The 22,150-nt window shown below is 41.5% G+C and overlaps 1 protein-coding gene across 11 annotated transcripts in view; it reads left to right on the top strand.

Moving 5' to 3' along the window:
• Window positions 1-22,150, top strand: part of TEX26 (testis expressed 26) — a 35,649-nt gene that overhangs the window by 8,092 nt on the left and 5,407 nt on the right. For 8 of the 11 annotated variants that reach the window (XM_057309375.1, XM_057309367.1, XM_057309372.1 and 5 more), the window contains 5 exons: window positions 1,189-1,270; window positions 6,031-6,196; window positions 11,894-12,050; window positions 19,418-19,594; window positions 21,287-21,448. In XM_057309375.1, coding sequence (XP_057165358.1) covers window positions 1,189-1,270; window positions 6,031-6,196; window positions 11,894-12,050; window positions 19,418-19,594; window positions 21,287-21,448 — 744 coding nt within the window. Of the gene's footprint in view, window positions 1-126; window positions 326-1,188; window positions 2,450-6,030; window positions 6,197-7,656; window positions 7,826-11,893; window positions 12,051-19,417; window positions 19,595-21,286; window positions 21,449-22,150 lie in introns of those variants that run through there. The other 3 variants (XM_044381732.3, XM_048215628.2, XM_044381735.3) reach the window with 3 other exon arrangements.

Raw genomic sequence — 22,150 nt, 5'->3', positions numbered from 1 at the left:
GAAGCAGGCTCATAGCAGAGGAGCCTGATGTGGGGCTCGATCCCAGAACGCCAGGATCACGCCCTGAGCCGAAGGCAGACGCTTAACCGCTGTGCCACCCAGGCGCCCCCCCCCCCCCCACCGCCCGAAACCCTTGACGTTCGCATTCCAAAGGCTTCAGCTACCCTCCCTCTCTTGTTGATCCCACCAGCGCTCACAGCTTTAAATCTCACCGGTGCTGAGGAATCCTGCAAAGTCGTGACAAAGAATGCATTAGAGCGCCTCCGGATGAGTTAGAGGGCTTTCCCATATGACCCTGTTCAGTGACAGAAGCAAAGGACACTTGGTGAATTATAAGCCCACTTTTATAAAACAAGATGGTGAAAACTAAAACCCAATGTCCGAGTACTTATATATGTATATATAAATCTCTAGATCATTGTATCAGCGATGTTAAAGCATGAAAGAAACCAGCACAGTTGTTGACATGGGGTGGGAGGAAGGCTGAGGAGGAGGGTGATAATGAGCCGAGGGAGGAAGTAGAGAGGAGAAGGGGCCCGGGATAAAACGGACATGTAAACTTCGTGTAAAATCATGCCACGTGTGTATAGGTTTATCTACCACGATGCCTGAGAAGTTAGTCACTAAAGTCATCGTGGGCCTCTTAAAGCTATAGCACCTCAAACAATCTTTCTGTTTTATATTTTTACGTGTTGCTTGAACTCTTTAAAATAGCATGTATGAGTTCTGGGGAAAAACAGTGGACTTATTTCTTTTTATTTAATTTTTTAAAAAAATTTTTAAAAGATTTTTTTATTTATTTATTTGACAGAGATAGAGACAGCCAGCGAGAGAGGGAACACAAGCAGGGGGAGTGGGAGAGGAAGAAACAGGCTCATAGCAGAGGAGCCTGATGTGGGGCTCGATCCCACAATGCCGGGATCACGCCCTGAGCCGAAGGCAGACGCTTAACCGCTGTGCCACCCAGGTGCCCCGGACTTATTTCTATTTAGGGAGGAGCTCAGCTCACTCAGTTGAGCTTTCCTCTTTCCTATAAGAGGCCGCAAGTTGGCCTTTATTCCTTTAGACTTTAAATCACTATCCAAAAAATGTTTTTCTCTTGCAAAATTATTTTAATTATTAAAACAACATAGCACAGAAATATTCTGGCTTGCCACATTTCAAACTGTTTGGTTGTGCTTTTGGCAGGCGATGCCACCTGGGATTCCTACGCCACCACCATGAGGACTGCATACACGCCCAAGCCTGGAGCCGTGCCTGCTTTAACTCGGTAGATCCCAATTTGTGTCAGGTGGATGTACACACCTGAAACTGTTCACCTGTATTCTATTCTTCAGAGCCCAAAACCAAGAGAAAGAGTAATCAGAGAAGGCTTATAAAACTGTATGCATGTAGAGCCTATTACATGCGCGGTGCTCCTCCAAGCAGCAGATAGCCTTCCCCCCGTAAGACAGTCTCCAGACCTCCTACAGGAGAACTAAGAAAAGGAACACCTGGATCCTTCATAAAGTCACTGTGGGTCATGCTTTACGACTGAGCCAGTATATAGGTTAATAGAATCGTGCTACCTGAACACAGAGTATGAATTGAATCCATTACCTGGTACATAGTAGGCAGGCAATGACAATCGGATGAATGGCTAAATGAAGAATTGTTAGCACTTCCATCACCAATGGTTGGTCTTGGAAGCTGGACGTCCATAACCCCCTCACCCTTAGCTTTCCTCCTCCACTTACTGCTTCCTCAGATGGCTTGCAAATTTTCCATTTCCACCTGAATTGTGAGTGGTGGGAATTTCTGTCCATCCGCTGCCTCTTTAAGCTCGTTGGTGGGTGAGTGAGAGTGGAAACAGGAAAGCCCTGTCATTGTTCATTGCATCCGTGGTAGTTGGGAAACCAGCATGGAGAAACTTCACCTGCCTGGGTGAAATGTTTCCAATAAAGAGGATCTTTTCACCCCAAAAGTTCAAGTTGTTGAGAAGTCACATGGAGTATGGGCAAGACCACGGCTGAAGAGTCAGGCAGAAATGGGTTTAACCTCTGCTTCCTGCTCTACCCCTTATTATCTCTGCTACCTTTGGCAGCCAACAAGCCATCTATGGCTCAGTTTTATGATTGGTGAAGTGGACATGTTGATCCCTGACTCAAGTGGTTGCTCTGAGGATGGATTGAAAGCACTAGGACAGTGACTAGCATCAAGAAGTTATTCAAAATTTTTCATTAAATTTTCCCCCTAGCATAATATCTGATAGACTTTCAAATACTACAGGTCTGCAAGACTCTTGATATCGGAGTTACTGGCTATCCCACTGAGTTACATTATGTCCCCTAACTGGGAGATTTATCATCTGACAATAATGATCATGCCAGCTTCCCAGTCAGTAACAGTTGTCTCAAGAAGAAACATTTGGGATAAAAGCCAAAAACAAATGGGTACTAATGGAGTCTAGGTCAGTGGTCTTCAAGTTTGCATATTTTTTAAGTTCACAGAAAAGTTTTCATTGTCAATTAAAATAATTGTGAAAGATAAAATGCATAGCCCATCCTAAACATTGACATTCAAAAATAAAACTATTAAGTCATTTAAAAAAAACATAGCCAATGGGTAACCTAAACACCTTAACAAACTGATACTTGCTATGATCTTTTTAAAAAACACACACACTCTTCTTTAATAGACCATTTATCTCATTCCTTTTGCTTCTTGAACTCTTATTCCACTCCACTTCCTCCATAGAATTTTACCCTGCTGTAATACATTTTGTGTCTGAGAGCAATTTATTGATCATTCCATTATACTTTGTTGGAACTATTTTAGTATATTAATTGAAATTAATTTTTAAACATACTATGTGACCCTAAGTATTGACTTATCGCAATTATTTTTAGTTCACAATTGCTCAAAGCAATAAATACATTACAAATGTTAATAATTACCAAACACAAAAAGTAAATTTTTTTGAAACTGTAACTTAATGAGATGAATGTGACTGTTCTGTTCGCAATTAATTTATGTATCCAGTTTTAAGTGTTATTTTTGGAGCAGGACTGCAGTCAGCATCAATTTTTTTCCTGCTTCTCATGTTTATTTTTCAATTTTAGATGCTAGTGTTGAGCAAACTTGTTCACATAAATAAGTAGATGTGAATGAAAGGAGTTAAGTGTGGCGTTGTCGCTCAAGACTTTGAACTCTTTCTGAGTTATACACCAAAAGTTACAAGGTGATTTTTATGATTGAGCAGCTGACAACTTGGTTGGGTTAGTCTTTTGATTTTCTTGAAAGCAAATAATTAGATGATATGTCATCCAGTTATTGAGTTATTCCCCAACTCATTTTTGGCAAAGTGTACTGAAAAGCTACATCTTAACAAAGGACTATTAAATTACATCAGTTGCTCTTTCACTTGGAAGAAACTTGTTTGATATCTTTTCCTAGTTTTATTGAGGAATAATTGACGGGCATCACTGCGTAAGTTGAAGGCATACGGCATGATGGCTTGATTTACATACATTGTGCAATGATTGCCACAATAGATTCAGCTAACATCATCTTCTCTTATAGATACAAATCAAACATTTACTATGCATTTAATGAGAGAGAAAGTTCTAATTGCTGAAAAGTAATTGGTCTGGCAAGCCAGCATGTACTGCTATGTATTGTTACATATTTTAAAATATAGATAAAATGAGGACTGGCTGTATTGGATTCAATATTTCATAATATGTTTGGGTTAAAAAAAATAAGACTCAAATATCTTATTGAATGATGAATACAAAATCTGAAGGAAAAAAAGAACAAAATTTTTATGTACCAGTTTTACCCAGAGAATCCTTACAAATTTGCTAGTCTCAGAAAAGATTCCAGTTATGTTCCAAAGAGTCAGCATTGCCACCCTGTACCATTTCACCTGTGCGGAGATGCTTTCTAGCTAATGACATATCCTAGGAATTTTTTTTAAAGCTGAAAAAATGTTTAACTTTAAATATGTGGGGGAAAGAGTCATTTGAAGTGCTCTATAGACTGTGCTCTCTTCTTAGAGGCTTCTCCTTAAAGGGGGCTGAACATTCTGTAAATGTGAAGAAATGAAAAATGAGACATTACTCTTAGCCACAGCACTCTACAGTGTACCTAAATTCAAGACATCCCCACACAGACCATGTGCCCTGGTTAGAGCAATGCACCCCCTCTGCGGTCCCCCTTTCTCATGCTCGCAGACCTCCAAAAGCAAGCCCAAGGGAAAGGTATGGAATTTGGATTACAAGGTGCCTTCCCTGAAACTACTGTAACAGTTTCCCTTCCGGAAGCAGCCCTCTCACCGTTGGAGGCTTATACCCAGAGATGTACCGCACCTGTGTAATACAACCATAACACGGGGAAGGGAGCAAGGGGGAGCGACAGAAAACACTTGTATAGGTATGAAGGTTTGTTCTCAGGCAAAGACATGTTGAAAAAGAGGACATTGAGAGATGGAGATCTGAAGATCAGTCCCTTAAGGCTATGTGTGCTGTGTTGCTTTTGCAAAAGCTTCATGTGCCTTTGATTACTTCAGTTTCATTCAGGACCACAGTCCTACCTGAGCCCACACATCTGAATGACAAGTGAAATGGTCTGTCATCCAGATGTATCCCACTTTCTAGATATTTGTTTTCTTATAGACAATACCTAGGCTGTCTTTAAAGAAACCCAGGCTTCTTTAAGTCCAACCCAGGCTTCTTTAAAGAAAAAGCCAATATGAAATATTTTAGATGTGCACAGAAGAATATACGATGAATCCCTAGCCGTTATCCAGCTACAATAATCAACGCTTTTTATGTATACCTTCCACCCAGCCCTCCCGCTGGATAATGTTGAAGCAAATTCCAGGCATTTTATCATTTTAATTCTAAATATTACTTTCATGTATCTCTAAAAAATAAGGACTCCTTAAAAATATGCAACAATACCATTGTCTCAGCTCAAAAAGAAACAATTCCTTAATATCAAATGGCCAATCAGCAATCAAATTTTCCCCTAATGTCTCATAATTTAAAAAAAAAAGTAACAGTCAGTTAGAAATTAAATCCAAATAAGTTCTACACATCGCACTTGGCTATTGTTTTTTAACCACATTTAATCTATAAGTTCCCCTTCTTTTTCTTTTTTGAGCATTTCTCTGTTGAAGAAACAGATCATTGTTCTGGATTTTTCTGATTTCATCCCCATTGTGTTGTTTAAAATATTCCTCTTTTTTTTTTTTAAGATTTTATTTATTTATTTATTTATTTGACAGAAAGACAGCCAGTGAGTGAGGGAACACAAGCAGGGGGAGTGGGAGAGGAAGAAGCAGGCTCCTAGTGGAGGAGCCTGATGTGGGACTCAATCCCAGGACTCTGGGATCACGCCCTGAGCTGAAGGCAGACGCTTAATGACTGAGCCAACCAGGCACCCCTAAAATATTCCTCTTTTCATGTATTTTCTGTAATCTACTATTTCAAAGACTTCATCTGATTCAAGCTGGGTGTTTTGACAAAAATATTTAAAAGGTGTTTTGTATGTCCATCCAGGGCACATAAGAGCTGGTGGACCCTCTTCCTGAACTGTGAGTAGGAATTGGTGATCTTTGCCTGGATGCATGGTTTCTTTGGGCCTTGCAAACTAGTGATATCCCAGCTCTTCTGTATCTTCCTTTTATTAACTGGAATACTTCCATAGAGAGAAACATTTCTTCACCAAGTATTTGATTGCACTGAAGTACTGTTTATAGAGGAGAGTACAAACTCTTAAAAAAAATTTTTTTTAAATTATTGAATTTCAGATGGCTGTTATTTTAAGTTCCATTTTAGGCTTCCCACACTTTTGTGAAGTGCCATCCTAAGATACAGGATTGTTTCTTTTCAAGGGAATCCGGAAATTAAATTATTTCTGGCACCAAGTCTTGAACCAGCCAATCTTTTAAAAAAAAATGTAATAAGCAAAATCATTTGACATGTGTACTGCTGTGAATTTTGGTATTTAATCCCTTATTCTGATTTCCACTATCTTTTCTCATAGCCAAAAAAGTATCAGAAGACTAGGATATACATATTCACTTAATGACCCTATTCCCAATCAGACACAGTACAATGATGAGTATGTTTGGAAAACATATTCTAAAGAAGATTTGATCAGAACCGGGACTTCAGGAGGAATCAGGAGACACAAATCTCACCCCAGTCAAGTAAGATAATATTTACATATCTATTGAATTTAATGGTGTATCAGTAATCCATAAGAATGAGAGTTTGAATATATCCCAAAGATCCTTCATCTATAGTTATGGTCCTTCTTATACTATGTTTTGTCTACTTTCTCACATCTATTTCTAACCACTTCTCCCATATCCTCCAGATTTTAAAACATATCTTAAAAAACTGAAATGAAATTCACAGGGCATAACATTAGCCATTTTAACATGAAGAATTCATTGACAATTAGTACATTCATAATAATCTGGAACTACCACTTTTATCTCATTCCAAAACATTTTCATCATCCCAAAAAGAAACCCCACACCCATTAAGAAATTACTTCCTGCTTCCCTCTTCCCTAGCCTCTGGCAATTACCAATCTGCTTTCTGTCTCTGTGGATGACCTATTCTGGATATTTTTTATGGGGATCATACAATATTGACCTTTTGTGTCCGGCTTCTTCACTTAGTCTAATGCTTTCGATGTTCATCCACACTGTAGCATCTATCAGTACTTCATTCCTTTTTATGGTTCCCTTTTATGGTTGAATAATATTCTATTGTATGTGCATACCACCGTTTGTTCATTCATTTATCCGTTGGTGGACATCTGGGTTGTTTCCAGCTTTTGGCTATTGTCAGTAATGCTGGTACTCACAAGTATTTGTGTTTGGCATTATGCATTCTCAAACTCCCAGCTCTTTTGTCATTTTGTTTACTTCATCTAGAATCCCTTCTCCTGCCCACCAAGGAAATGTATACATTCTGTAAGACACAGCTTAAAGAGAGCTATCTCTAATTCCCTTCTCCTCTAGATGGAAGTAACTGATAATTCCCTCTGTCTTCTTGGCACCGTATACCCTTCTCCCACCATAGAAAGCAATGCTCAATTGTAGTAAAGGATTTGATTTACTTGGCTTTGCCTTGGCATGGTGCCACCTGGGGTGGAGCCACCTGGATGCATTCAATAGATAATAAGGTGGTAGAATGGGCAGGATTTGGTGACTGAAAAGATAAAAGAGACAAGGAAGACAAAAGAATGAAGGATGATGGTTCCGTTTTTGACTTGGATGGCTGCGTGTACGGGCTGCTGTTTGCTGAGCTGAAACGTAGGAAGGACCAGATTTGGTGGGAAAGGGCATGGGGGAAATGTGAGTTCAGCTGAAGATATGTTGGTTGAAAATATGTCCAATAGGCAGTTACATATACAGGTCTACAGTTTGTGTGGAAGAAGAGAGCTATAGATGTCGACTTGGGAATCAGAACATACATACCCCGTTTAACTTGGTTCCTCATGGCACCCATTTATTTTAATGCATTTACCCCTTAAATATTTGCCTTAACGTTTTAAAATTAATGAAAAGCAGTTAGTTACCGTATTATACTGTGTATGTATACATACACACACACACACATACACACAAAGCATTTATTTTCCCTTTAGGTGTGTCGAAGGCTCCCAGCCGACGAGAGCTAGAGTGGTAGGGTGTCCCGCGCGTTCTCAGCCAGTGAGCGGGAGTGAGGCCGACTGCCCTGCGCGCTTTCAGCCGATGAGGTTTCCGCACCAGGCTGCAGCCGCTCCAGCACGTGAATGCCCTTCCCCTCGACCTGAGCCGAGGGTGTGCTGCATTGTTTACTGTGCTGAACCCTCTCTATCCGCCATTTGTTGTTTTTGTTGAATGATTTTTTTTTTTAAGATTTTATTTATTTATTTGACAGAGAGAGAGACAGCCAGTGAGAGAAGGAACACAGGCAGGGGGAGTGGGAGAGGAAGAAGCAGGCTCCCAGCAGAGGAGCCTGATGTGGGGCTCGATCCAGGGCCCTAGGATCACGCCCTGAGCCGAAGGCAGACGCTTAATGACTGCGCCACCCAGGCGCCCCTTGTTGAGTGGTTTTGACTGTGGCTCAGGGCCTGAACTAGGATGAGACTAGCAAGATGCTCCCTCTGCCAACAGGGAGGGTCTGCTGCTAAAGACCAGTTGCCCTGGGAGTTAAAATGTAGACTAGTGCTTTGGAGTTCCTTCAAGGAAAGGGTGGTGGGAAACAAGGGCCAGCTCTGTATTGGTGGCAATTATGATGCATCCAGGCGTGGGCAGTCAGGCAGAAAACGGGCTGGAGGCGGGTCAGGGGTTGGCCATTGATCACAGGACCCTGCAGCTGATTCTGTTGGCTGGCCCCCTTTGCTGGCAGGGCTTGCGTGTTTATGGGGCAGTGAGGCCTCAGAGGACTAGCCCCACCAGGAAAAGCATGTAGACGATAAAGCTCTGTGCGCCTCATGAAGCCCCGGGGAATCGCTAGGTTTGAGGTACAGGGTGAAGAAAGAAGCTGGGAATTGAGACAAGGGAGCAGCCCCAGAGGAAAGCTGGAAAGATGTGGTATTTGAAATGCCTGGGAAAGAGATACAAGAGCGATCCATCATCATGTAAATTATCTCTGCTATCTGTGGAGTGTCCCACCAGAAGTCACTGGTGACTGCAATTCTCATTCAGGATATTGGAAAAAACCAGTTTACCTGGGCTTAGCAGTGACTGGGAGGGCAAAGCGTTCAGGCAGTGGATGGTTATGTGTCCTACCTTTTTATTTACCTGTTTAAGCAACTGATATTTACTGAGTGCCTAGTATGTGCCAGGCACTCTTCTGAGCCTGCAGATGTAGCAATGAACAAAACAGGAAAATACCCCTATCTCTGCGGAGCTTACACTTCAGTATGGGGAGCCAGACAACTGATGATAAATATAACACACAGGCAAACTGTAATAGGCTTAGGAAGTGATAGCTTTCCAGAAAAAACTGAGGAGGGTAAGGCGGATCCAGAGTGGAGCGGGTGGGGGAAGGGTTTGCAATTTTAGGTGGGAATATTTGGGGAGGTGTCATTTAGATGGTAACATTCAAACTAAGACTTGAAGGAGGTGAGAGAGAAAGCCGTGCTGAGAGCTGGGAGAGAATCTCTTACCCTTTCAAAGGCAAAGATTTGGGGCAGGAGCATGTCTGGTGTTTAAGGAATTGCAAGGAAGTCCTGGTGGCTGGAGTGCAGTGAGTAAAGGAGAAGGAGGAGGAGCTGAGGACAGAAAACAAAGCGGAGGGGCGTTGGGAGGGAGTGAGGGATAGATGTGTGCTGAGGTGGGGGGAGTAAATCGTATAGAGCCTATTGGCTATTGCATGGACTGTGACTATTACTCTGAAAGATATGAGGAGCCATGCAGGGTTTTGAGAAGAGGGGTCACGTGATTCGGCTTTACCAGGCTCACCCTGGCCAAGAGTAGACTATAAAAGAGTAGAGGGGGAAGCTGAGATACTGGTTAGGTGACTATTGCAATAATCCAGGAGATTAACTCTGATGGCTCAGACTAGGATGTTAGGACAAATGGTTGGGATGGTTGGGACAAATGGTCAATTTCTAAATATACTTCATAGGTAAATAAGGTTTTCTGATATAACGAATGTGGGATGGGAAGCAAAGAGATGGGCCAAGAATGACTCCAGGGATTTAGGTCTAAACAGTGGCAAGGATAGAGTGGCCATTAACTGAAATGTAGAATATTCAAGACTGAGGGGGACGCTCAGGGGTTCAGATGTGAATGTGAAGTTAGAGGTGTCTTAGTAAGGTTCCAACAGGACATCTACAGGAGGACCTTGGATATAGGGATCTGAGTTGAGGGAGAGGTCTAAGCTTAAGATAAACAGGAGTCATCCATGTATTTGAAATAAAATGAGGCTGGATGAGATCATTAAGCTAGAGAAGAAAAGAGGTTCAAGGACTGAAACTTGGGGCACTTCACTATTAGGAGGCCAGTTGAAGAAGCAGCAAAAGGGACTGAAAAGGGGCAGCCAGTTGTGAAGGAGAAAAACCCAACAGAGTGTGTTGTATTGGAAGCCAAGTGAAGAAAAGGAAGAAAAAGGACTGACCACTGTGTGAAATGCTGCTGGCAGGTCCAGGAAGGTGAGGATAGAGTTGGCCATTGACTTTAGCAGAGGGGAGTTCCTTGGTTGCCTTGACAAGAGCAGTTGTGGTGGAAGAATGCTTGATTAGTGTGAAATGGAGGGCTTCTTGGAGAACTGGCTGAGTCCAGATCTGGGGTGGGAAATGTGTGAGATGAGTCTGGAACATCTTGTCATGCCACATAGCAAAAAATCCCATAAAAAACTACTAGAGTTATTATTAAAATTAAAGAAGTGTCCACAGGCCAAAAATGATTTGAGCTTCTATAAGGATAATATATGCAATAGATTGAAACACATCAAATATGCTTAGATCTGTGAGTTCTGTAAGAAAAAAAAAGGGGGGGGGCATTTCCAGAGGATAATAAGAAACCAATTCATTATCTTAAAAACTGACAAAGGGGGAAAGATCAAGCTTTTCTTTTTCTGCCTTATCTGTATGAACTATGCCATTGGTAAGCAAAATGGTAGATGAGGGAAAATGTCTCTTTATAAACATATTCTAGTTAATAAATGAAAAAGAAATGTTGGAATATCGCCTCTTTGCATCCATTAATCTAGACATTAAGCATCAACAACTGCTAACATCACACAAAGAGAAATAGCTGTATATTATGACCCTCCTTGCCAAATACAGTCTTGCCAAGGGATCTATCCCAAGTATAAATCAGTCTCTGGATCTAGCTGCCAATTGCAGGAAATACAGGGAAGAGAGGAACTTGTTAAACTGAACAATGAGTATGCATTCCACAAAATCCAGAGTGTGGGAACCTCTACACATCAAATGGCTTGGTTTCTTCAATAGAGAGAGAGATTAGAAGGGAAAGAAGGGGACGGGGAGGGACCCTGAAGATTAAAAGACACTTAAAAGACACATTTTGGGGACAGGGAATATATGTAACTATTTTGGGGATTTTCAATGTAAAGGCAGACTGAGAAATATCTTAATAACTAGAGGAGAAAGTAGGGTGAAGAGGGAGTTTTCTTTTCTAAGAGAAATGAGGGCAAGCTTGGATATTGACAACCATGATCCCAAAGAGAGGGAGAAATGGAAGTTGCAAGAGAGAAGTGAGAATTTTGGGAGTTGTGGGCTGGAGCAGACTAAACGCAGTGGGTTGTGGCGTACCAGATGCGGTGGGCCCTGCTAGGAGCACCAGCCGCTCCATTCCCATCACAGCATAAGTGAGTGCAGATGTGGTGGCTGGGTGGTGGTGGAGTGGGCTCTCATCAGATGGCTTCAGTTTTCTCAGGGAAACAGCAAGGTTATGAGAGAGTGGGAAGATGGAAAGAGGTGCTGGACGTTTCAGGTTTCATGATCATAAAATTTCTTTGCAGGCAAAGGGGAGAGAGGGCTTGCCCCCACCCCCCCACCCCCCCACCCCCCGTCCCCCAGGCTGATTCTGAGGCCTCTCCATGGGACAGGGTGTCTCTTGAAGCTTGGGGCTCAGAGGGGAAGCAGCAGCTGTCTGCTGGGGGTAGCCTGGGTCTTCTCTTCTGATCTTGGCTGGAGATTTCTGGTTGGTACAACTCTTTGGACTTTGCGGTCACATTTTCTTGTCTCAATATGAAAAGTCAAAGAAATTACAAAGTACCTGATTTACAGCTGGGTAAACTGATGGTTCCTGTTGACAGGCTCCTACGTACATTGCAGTGCGTTGCCGGGTGTAAATATGTACACACAGACGCAGTCTTCATTCCATTAGGTGAACCCATGTGGATTTTCTTAAAAATTGTGTTTGGATTGATAGGATTTCTTTCTCTGGACGCTACCTCAAGGGCAACCAGCAGCATCAATAAAGAGCTACCTCCCTTGGAAGATTGCTGCTACAGAGGAAGAGGTTAGGAAGGCAATATCAAATCAGTTTATTTCCAATACTAAAAGAGACTTTGTGGACAGAGCAAAAGGTAAACATGTTCATTTTTCTCCTTTTCCTGGTTATGTGTCGTGCATTGGAGTTGCTCTGGTGAACAGCACAGATGCATCTCTTCTCTCAAGGAACTCACAGGATAGACACAGAAAAAGGCAATTTGGGAAATAAAGACAGTCAAATATGAAAAGGTGCACCAGGTGGGAAATGCTGTAACCTAAAGAGGGGGGTGGTCAGGAAAGCCTTCCTGGGCCCGAAAAACGAGGATGAAAGAGCCTGATGAAGATGAAGGGGTCAAGTTAAACATGCTGTTTCCAATTATTGTTATTTTTAAAAATTAAAACTTACTTTTATTAAATTATGCATGCATACAGTGAAATCAAATTGTAATGTAAGGGCTTATTACAAAGTAACAGCAGCTCTTTGACCCCACTGGCAATCATTTCAATCCTTTCAACTGTTTCTTTTGTAATCCTCCATATTTTAAAATAATATCCATATACTGATATTTTTGATTCATCAGTTTTAGACATTATTGACTTCCTGTTATGCTGGTTGAGGATTTGGCTGTCCTGTAACTCTTTCTCACACCCCTTCCATCCATTCTCTCAATAATTATTTTACAAAGTTTTGTTTAATTCAATTGCTAATGTTTATATTGTGATGATATAACGATATGATTATGTAAACATTCACTGCTTTGCCAGGTGGTATTTTATGATTGTTTCCTTTCCTTTTTTTTTTTTTTATTTTTTTTTACCAGAGTTAATAATTGACTTTTCCCCCATATGCCTAGTCTTCTATGTGCCTGTCACTAATTTTTTCGAAATACTTTGTCACATACTTACCAGGAGTTTTTCCAAACACAATTTCAAACACTTCTACCACTTCTAGTATTTTTCCCAGAGATGACCTTTCTGACACCTTTCATCATTCTCCCCTAATCTAGACTGGTTGCTTTGGGGCTTTGCTGCCCAACTGTGCCCTGGGACATCATTCTGGGAATTGCTTTGGCCTCTGCCTGCATTGGATCTTATTTCCTCTTCCTCTTTCTTGTCTTTCTTCCCTGGTTTTGCTGAAGCACATCTTCCAGTAGTTTCCTAAGAAAGAGTGCATGGGAGGAACTTTTTTGAGTGTGTTCTTCCCATTTTGGAAATGTCCTTTTTTAATTCCTTACATTTGTCTGATAGTTTGGCTGGATATAAAATTCTAGGATGATAATCACTTTGCCTCAGAATCCATTCCTCCAAATGTCTTCTAGCATCCAGGATTTCTTTGTAGAAGACTGATGCCATTTTGATTCCTGACCCTGTTGTATTTTTTTTTTTTCTGGAAGTGCTTAAGATCCTTTCTTTATTCCTGACATTCTAAATTTCATGACTATATGCGTTAGTAAGAATGTTTTGTCACTGATTATGTTGGACATTCAGGGACTCTAAAAGCTAGAGTCATGTCCTTCAATTCTGGGCATTGTTTCCTGCATAGCTCCTTCCTATTTTTTCCCCATTTCTTTTCTCTGTTCTCTTCTGGGACTCCTATTAGTTGAATTGATCCTCCAATTTTCTTACCTTTTCTCTTCTAGTATCTTTCTCTTTGTATTTTTTTTAAAGATTTTATTTATTTATATGACAGAGATAGAGACAGCCAGCGAGAGAGGGAACACAAGCAGGGGGAGTGGGAGAGGAAGAAGCAGGCTCATAGCAGAGGAGCCTGATGTGGGGCTCGATCCCATAATGCCAGGATCACGCCCTGAGCCAAAGGCAGACGCTTAACCGCTGTGCCACCCAGGCGCCCCTCTTTGTTTTTTTTTTTAAACATTTTTTTTCCATTTTCTTTCTTTCTTTTTTTTTTTTTTAAGATTTTATTTATTTATTTGATGGAGAGAGAGACAGCCAGTGAGAGAGGGAACTCAGGCAGGGGGAGTGGGAGAGGAAGAAGCAGCCTCCCAGCAGAGGAGCCTGATGTGGGGCTCAATCCCAGGACTCTGGAATCACGCCCTGAGCCGAAGGCAGATGCTTAACGACTGAGCCACCCAGGCGCCCCTCTCTTTGTATTTTTGTTCTGCTAACTTGAAAAATTCTTTACTTTTTAATGTAACTCTTTTATTGAATTTTTAATATCCAAGCTCTTGTTCTTCCTCTTGCTGATTTTTTTGTTTGAAAAATAAAATGAATAAATTCTATTTACTGCAGTATATAGACCCCTGCCCTCAACATGATTATTTTTTAAAAAGAATTCTGTTCTTGTTTTATGCATGTAGTAATTCTCTTACAAAATTTAGGATAGTTATGATATACTTAATTTTCAACGTATTCATCTGTTCTTTGCTTTGTCTCTATTTTCTCTGAGCATTTTAATAGTCTAATGAAAATTTGCTCTTCTGTTCATATATACAAGAGAAGCAGAGGCAGATTTACTATGATGCTAATAAAACTTGTTTCAATTCTGTGGACACTTCTTTTCTTGAAGTGACTGTATGTAATATATTAATTTCTAAGATTCACAAAACCCATAAGGGTTTGGAAGCTACAAGAGATGGAGCTTGTTAGCTGGTGCTTGATTTAGGTGGTTAGGTGATAAGCTCTCTTTTGGTTGGGAAACCCCCAAATGCCTGTATTTATAGGTCAGTTTCTCCAGGGAGATAAACACTTGGCTGTTGGCATTCTGAGAGCAGGATCAGGAAGGTAACTGGGATCTTCCTGCTTGCTGGGCAGATTCTCACCGAACCCTTCTTTTTCCTGTTTAGCATCCCACTACACCTACCTTCCACTGTGCCTGATGTCCTGGCATCCAGAGCTTCTTTGGTTCAGTTTTGCACCTAATAAACTTCAGGTTAGGAAAGGACAGTCAAATAACTACGTGAAGTTAAGAAGATTGTGCAGGAACTCTAGTCACTCTGTGCATAAGCTTTCACCCAAGCCTCTTGTTTTCAGCCTAAGCTGCAGTACCTGCCTTCCCCTGTACCTGTTACAGAAGCCTGTTGGGGTTCTATAGTGTGGGTTAGCTCACTGTTTTGTTATCCTCTTCAGCAGTCACTTTGTTTTAGCTTCCTCTACTTTGCTAATTCAGTTGGCACGTCTGTATTTGATTTCCGTCTACTAAAAATGTGTTAACCTCTAATCTATCATTCTGGTGAAATTTGGGGAAGGAGGAGCCAAATATATATAGATGTTCTTTTATGAATCTAAACTGGATCATATGATTCTATTGCTTTATTTCACTGGCTTTGCATTGCACTTTGAATAAAATCCAAATTTCAGTTCCTTCTCTCTGTTCATTCTGTCTTACGAGGCTGGCCTGGACCTTGCTTCCCTCCTTACCATTTCTTCTCACTCCATCCCCCCTCATTGACCAGGCTCCAGCCACATGGGCCTTTTTAAAAAATTCCTATCAGATGCCAATTTTCCCCCCACCTTCAGCCAGTGTGTAGGCTGTCCCCTTTGCCTGCATTGCTCTTCTCCCAGCTCTTTCTGTGATTTTACTGTGTCATTCTATAGACTCCAGTTAAATGTCACCTTGCCTGTGAGAGCTTTCCTTACTGTTTTATCTGAAGAGGTGTGCCATCACCTCACTGTTACCTTCTAGCACCTTGCATTTTGCTCTCATTTGTTTACTGATTCTTGGGGTTTTGTTGTTGTTGTTGTTGCTGCTTTTGTTTTGCTCTTCCCTGCACTATTCAGTGGGTGCCCCAAAGGCCTTTATTCACTCAGAATCTAGTGCAATATATATAGTCTAGTGCTGGTGTACAAGAGATGCTCTGTAAATACTTGCTGAATGATGGAAAAAATATATGGGAAATGCACTTTTTGAAGTTAGATGAGTAGAGAATCAAAAGACCTCCATACTTCAGATAAACATTAAGGGTGATGGAAAGACATTTGAAATGTCAGCATTCTTAAAAGATGTCTTCGAGCTTCTAATCAAAGTCCTTTCAGTGTGCACAAATTACCATTTCCCCATGTGTAGATAAATACCCAAGACCTGCCAAGAGTCTCTCCTAAATCTCTTAACTCCATCTGCTTCTCTTCCTCCCCAAAGCCACTGCTACCCGTGTCTCCTCCTTGAATGACCTCTAATCCAGCTAGTCCCTTTTCCACTTTTGTTGCCTCCAATCCACAGTCCATCCTATAGCTATAGCGAGTTTCCAGATGTGCAAATTGATATCACCTTCCAGCTGAAAACTTTTTCAGTGACTCCCCATTGTCCTCAGGACAAAAGCTAAATGCCTTAATGTGAGTCTGTACTATCTGGTCCCTGCCTGCCACGCCAGCATTCTCCCTTGCCACCCCCCATACTCTCCCTGAGACCGACTGCCCTCCTTCCTCCAGACTCTCTATGCCCCTGGCAGCTTTGTGCCTTTTGCACACACTGCTTCCTTCCTGTGGAACACCTGTCCCTCCCTTCTTTTAGCCCATGCCTATCCATAAGTTAAGTCTAAATATAGGTTTCATTTCTCTCCTGGGAATCTTTCTGATCCTGCAAGATTGGATTGGTGGCCCTCCCATATGTTCTTATAGATCTTATTCTTGTCTCTTTTGCAGTGTTTATCACCTAATATTGTAATTCTCTCTCTCTCTCTCTCTCTCTCTCTCTCTTTTTTTTTTGGTATCTGTTTCTCTAATGATTTAAGCTTCTGAAACACCAGAGGGACCATTTTTTATCTTTGTGTCCTCATTAGGGTATTAAGGTAAATGAGTGAGAAACACTAAAGTGTGCTTGTTTTCACATTTAGGCTTGGAGAACTTGGCTGTGATGAATTGGAACAGCAGACAAAGACAGCAGAACTAGTTCTCACTTGGCTGTAGATTATGTGCCAGTGGTCCCAGTGGGTTTGAATAGTCTTTGCTGTAGATGTTACTTTTGAATTGGGCCTTTCTGTAAATGCCATACTAATCTGCAATGGGCCAGTTTCTCTCTTTGGACTACAGCTACACTAGTGTAGTATCACTGTTATCGAGAGGAAAAGAAACCGTGGGAGCTGAGCTTCTGAGGAACAGGGATGCCTCCCTGGGAGGAGTCCAGGCCTGGAGGTGGGGTTAGCATTGGGTCTGGTTAGCTCTGAGTCATAGTTAACCTGTCTGTCCAAACTTCATACCACTATGGGGACTTCAGGGGTTGATTGGATCCTTTGTATCAAGAACTTTTCTTCTTAATAATGCTGAAAGGACACATTAAGATGAAATTTTATAAAGGCAATAAAAGCATTAGTTAAGAAGAGCTAAAGATTACTATAAGCATGTATCACATAGTCACTAGAATGTGGTTCAGATTGTTTCTGATTTTTTTCTTTCATTCCCTCATTAATTTAATAAACATTTAATGAGGTCTGTTACTATAATAAGTGCTAAGGTATCAATGAAGAGTAAGACTTAATCTTTATCTTCAAATGGATTCAGTAAGTCTAGGCCCTGATTTTTGTCTTTTCTGGGTCTTCACCTCCAATTGTTCCACTATGCTGTTTCTTTGTGGTCTCCGTGGACCAGCCCCTCAAGACCCTTTGCAAACTGGTTTCTCACCTCTTCTGCTTCACCCTCAGCTACTTCTCCCTGCTCTGCATGGCTTATACTCCTGCCAGCCAGACCATACTTCACAAACGCACTGCGTACCTTTTGCTTCAGTGTTGACACCTCATCAAAGCACATCCTTTGCTCTGTCTGCCTTTTAATTTTGGTTTTCCTTCCTCCCCTAACAGAGCTCATTGTATTCTCTCTGGGCTTCTGTAGCACCTACTGAAGGCTCTGAGGCAGTGATTGTTAAGCATATGGGAAGCTTGTTCACAGTGTAAGTGCCTGGGCCCCGCTTCTAGAGCTTTTCAATGTCTGAGATGAGGTTCAGCAAATAGGTTTTGGAAAAACCTTCCTGGGTAAGTCTGATGTATTATCTCCACGTGAGAACCATGGTTCCTGGTGTTAGGGATACAAGACATCACATTCCATATCTGTTTGTCCTGTATATATCTTACTAATCACACTAGCTTGAGGTTGTCTCAAGGTAGAACAATGACTACATTATTTTTAATTTTGGCACAGAACACATGTAGGATCTGAAAACATTTGCTATTGAGTGGTAGTTCTAGGGAAGAGGGATAAACATATGTATCAAGTACTTCCACAGGAATTTGTTTTTCTCCTATAAAGCTATTAGTAATTTACAAAAACCAAGTTATAGATGGTGGATACGAGGAACACTACCAGATGATTTTCCAAAATATCTTGAGGGATGTCCCGATATTAAGCCCTAGAGTTGCCTCTTCTCTATAACTTTGTCTTCTCCTTGGGCAGTGTATGAGGTCATTATGAGGCTCATTGAATATCACGTCTCTTTCCTGAGTCTTCTAACTGAAGAGGCAGCGTCTAGTGAAACTGTCTTTCACTGTTCTGGTCTAGACAGAGATCATTTTAAAAATCAATATTAAAATGCTCTCGGATGCCAGTAGATAGCATCACATATTGTTTGATGTACATTTGAATTTATTTTGAAAAGACCTATTGAAAAATGAATTCAGAACAAAATTCGAGTTTAGTTTCAATAGTAATTGGCACTATTTGGATATTGTGCTGATATCCATGTTTTTAACACTTTTGTCCTGGATAAAGTTGGTGTGACCTGATGTGCCTCTGAACCAACACTTGATAGCAAGAATTAGGGATGAACTTATTCTAAGGCAGATGGCTTGCAACTCCTCTATAATCTGGTAGTGCTTGTGTGACCTGGCATTTAGTCAGTGCTTCATAGGTATTTAATGGTTATATATTTAATGAATACTTGTTAGCAGAGTTATTTCAAAGAAATAATAGTGCTATTGTCCACCAATGAGAACAATGTTACCTAACCCCCCATCAGTAAGGGATAAGCTTCAAGTGGTTCTTTTCCAGGTAATGAGAATGATATGCACTACCCCATCTAGGGATGCCAGATTTAACAGATAAAAATATAGGGTGACCTGTTAAATTTGAATAATTATAAATAGTAGATAAACAATGAACTCTGATACACACTTAAACCAAGAAATTATTCATTATTTATCTGAAATTCAAATTTAACTGGCATCCTATGTTTTATACATCAACCCTAGCCTTACGTAAACTCTCACTCCACTCCCCACCCCTGCCCCAGGGACTAGGCAGGCCTACTGGAATGAGGAATGCCTTCTGTGTCCACCCAGCAGAACAAAAGAGCACTCCTAACTGACATACAATCTCTTCATTAGAAGCTGCTTCTAATCATTGGAGCAACCCTTTCTGTGCCTGATAAAGCAGAAAATTATTTCTCGGTTGAAATATCCATAAAAACTACTTTGGTTTAGTGTGATAAATTGGAAGGTACTGCCAGAAGCAAAATGGGAAAATAGGACACTATTTTAAATAGCTCACAAGGACTTCTGAATTTGTATCCCCTCCCCAGCTCAGAAGATTAAGGAAAGTTCTCCGATGTTTCTGGAATGGAAAAAGCTACTTCCCCGACCTGCAGACACGGAATTTCGACGGAATTACCAAGTTCCAGCTAAAATTCCTGAGTTGCAGGATTTTAGTTTCAGATATGGATGCTATTCAAGCCTACCAGTTGCTTCTCAGGGTCTAGGTAAGTACATCTGTAGCTTTTAAAGCAACTTTATAAATTCTGTCCTTGTTCCAAGATTCTTCAGCACTCAGGGCCCTGCCAGGTAATCTTGGTAACAGTTATGAAGAATGTCAGTGATCCCTGCATCCCTGCAAGGAATCAAAACTATGCCTAGCTTCAAACCCAGGGAATGAGTAAGTCTTGGAAAAGAACTGATTGCTTATGCTATGAAACGAGTACATGCTCTGCTGGTGGGGTGGGGGGAGCAGGGAGGGGGCAGTTGTTGGGATTGGCAGATGCTTCCCCTTTATAAAACAAAAAGAAGGATTTAGTTGCTATAAAATGACCAAAAAAGAGACTGGGTAGGACTCAAATTAGACTTGTCAGTTATCCCCCGGAAGCTTAACCATGTGGTACCTCCATCCCGCATCATCAGATTTGAAAACCATTCTATTCGAGTGTTCTTTTATGATCCTGATTCCTGCTGTTTTCAAAAGAAAAGTTTTTGAAAGTTCCATGGCCAAGCCATCTCGAAGCAACCGGTTAAGAGTATAATTTGGTGTCAGTCTATTCCTGGCATGGAGTCGGAATCAAGTATTGCTGTAGACAAAATTCACAGGATAGAAGCTTAGCATCTCGAGGTTAGAAGACAGCCTAGAAATCACCTCGTCTAGATCCTCACACCGTATGGGAATTCCCTCTATCCCGGCCTTGCCAACGGGTGATATTGTCACTTTTGGGGGGGAGTGCCCCACCCCCAAGGCAAAGGTTTCATTTTTGGATACTGTTGGAAAGTTCTCAACAGCTGGAACCTCCCTTGCATAAACTTTGGCTTTGGTTATACTTCTTCCTACAGAGTTAACCAGTATAAATTATTCTATGAAAATCTTACTACATACCTTCCATATTCTCTACTTAAAGCATTTCCAGACCTTATAAACACTCTTCTCTGGATGTGCCATCAAAGTCCCCTCATCAGTCTGCTTCCTCCCACCGGCCGGTGGTCCCTGTAAAGGGGACCCCTGGGACCGAAAGCAGTATTTAAGGTGTCCTTAAGATTTACAAAGATTGGGCATGTTGTAGACATTAGATTCTCACATCCTGTTTTCATTGCTTTTTTTTCGTCATGATAATTCCATGACTATCAGAACCCACATGAAATGAGCAATACTCAGAATCAAACATAAATGGTTTTGGTTTTGCTTGCACCTGATAATTTTTTAGTCTGAATGTACGATGAGTACTGGCTGGACATATCATCACTGCTCATCCACACTCACCTGGGTCCCTGAGGGACTCCTCTTAATGTGTCAGCCCAGTCGGCACAGGAGATGGCGCAAAGAGGAAAGAAGCTTCTATGAAGGCATTTGTTTACTAAGGAGGTAGTGAATGCTACCATCCCAACACTCTGACCTGCAGAAGAGTCGATCTCAGGGAGAACTTTTCAGAAAATGGTAGTCACTCTTGAGTTTCTGGCCAATAGCCCCAATCACCCCTACTGCTAGCAGCAACCGTCCTGAGTCCCAGCAGCTCTGCATAGCCCGAATCATGGGAGAAGTCCCTCCTACCCTGCCTGGCTTTCCAGAACCTCAAGAATGCTGACTAAGCTCCAAGTGGGGATCCTGGCTTTTGCGGGTGTGTTTGACAAATAAGGGCAGGAATTCTTTGCTCAGTGACAGCCTCCATGTCTTTCCTTCCCCTGTGTCCCCCTAGTCCCTGCTGTGCTGTACAGCCACATGAGGAATCAAGAGCGCACGAAGAAGCAGACTATATACCAAAGTGATTACGGGAAAGCCTACCTGGATTTCTTAACGATTTTGAGCTCATTTACCCCCTCTCAAGTCACAGAGTACCTTCAGAGTGTTTCCTACAAAGGTAGGAGGAGGGCTTGAATTACTACTGAATGAATGTACAGATTGTAATACATTGTTTTTTATGCCAAATGGAAATTGTTCCAATGTTTAGCTGCTGGAATTAAATGTTCAGAAGATAAACATTGCCTCAAAGAAATCCCATAGTTTTGTGTCAACCTCAACCCACTGAACATAAATTTTTCTTAAAAGAGGCCCCAGCGACTGTAGCCCCACTTATTAAAAAAGAAACATCTAGCCTTTCACTCCTTTCTGATCTCACTCACTTTGCTCCTTCAACCCGTGGTTGCATTTCTCCAGGATGATTTCTGGTTTTACTACAGTTAAGTGATTTCTTCTGTGGGTGTTTATGCTTCCTCAGAGTTTTGTTTTATCTTACATAATCTTTATTTCCTGTCTGATGGTACTTTTGGTGACAGGCTTTTTCGGGTACATGAGAATCTCTGTGTAGGATATCTTCCAATAGAGCAAAGGCTGTTCTCTGGACAGTGTTAGTTCATTCTGTATTACAGAGACTTAGCCCAGCCCGGGCCCAGGGACTGGAATCTGCTTGGGAGCACCTCAGGGGCAACCGGTCAGTCTGTGCATGTGTAAAATGTCAACTCAGAGAATAAGAGTTGGAGGAGAGGAAACTAAAATCTTCCAACAGCAGCCCTCCACAACCACGGCTAGTGATCACACTCCCTGTTACTCCCCATTTTTGAGC

The sequence above is a fragment of the Ursus arctos genome, unplaced genomic scaffold (assembly GCF_023065955.2).
Source record: "Ursus arctos isolate Adak ecotype North America unplaced genomic scaffold, UrsArc2.0 scaffold_10, whole genome shotgun sequence".
Classification (NCBI taxonomy): domain Eukaryota; kingdom Metazoa; phylum Chordata; class Mammalia; order Carnivora; family Ursidae; genus Ursus; species Ursus arctos.
The sequence above is the reverse complement of the archived record's forward strand: the minus strand, read 5'-3'. Positions and strand labels throughout refer to the sequence as shown.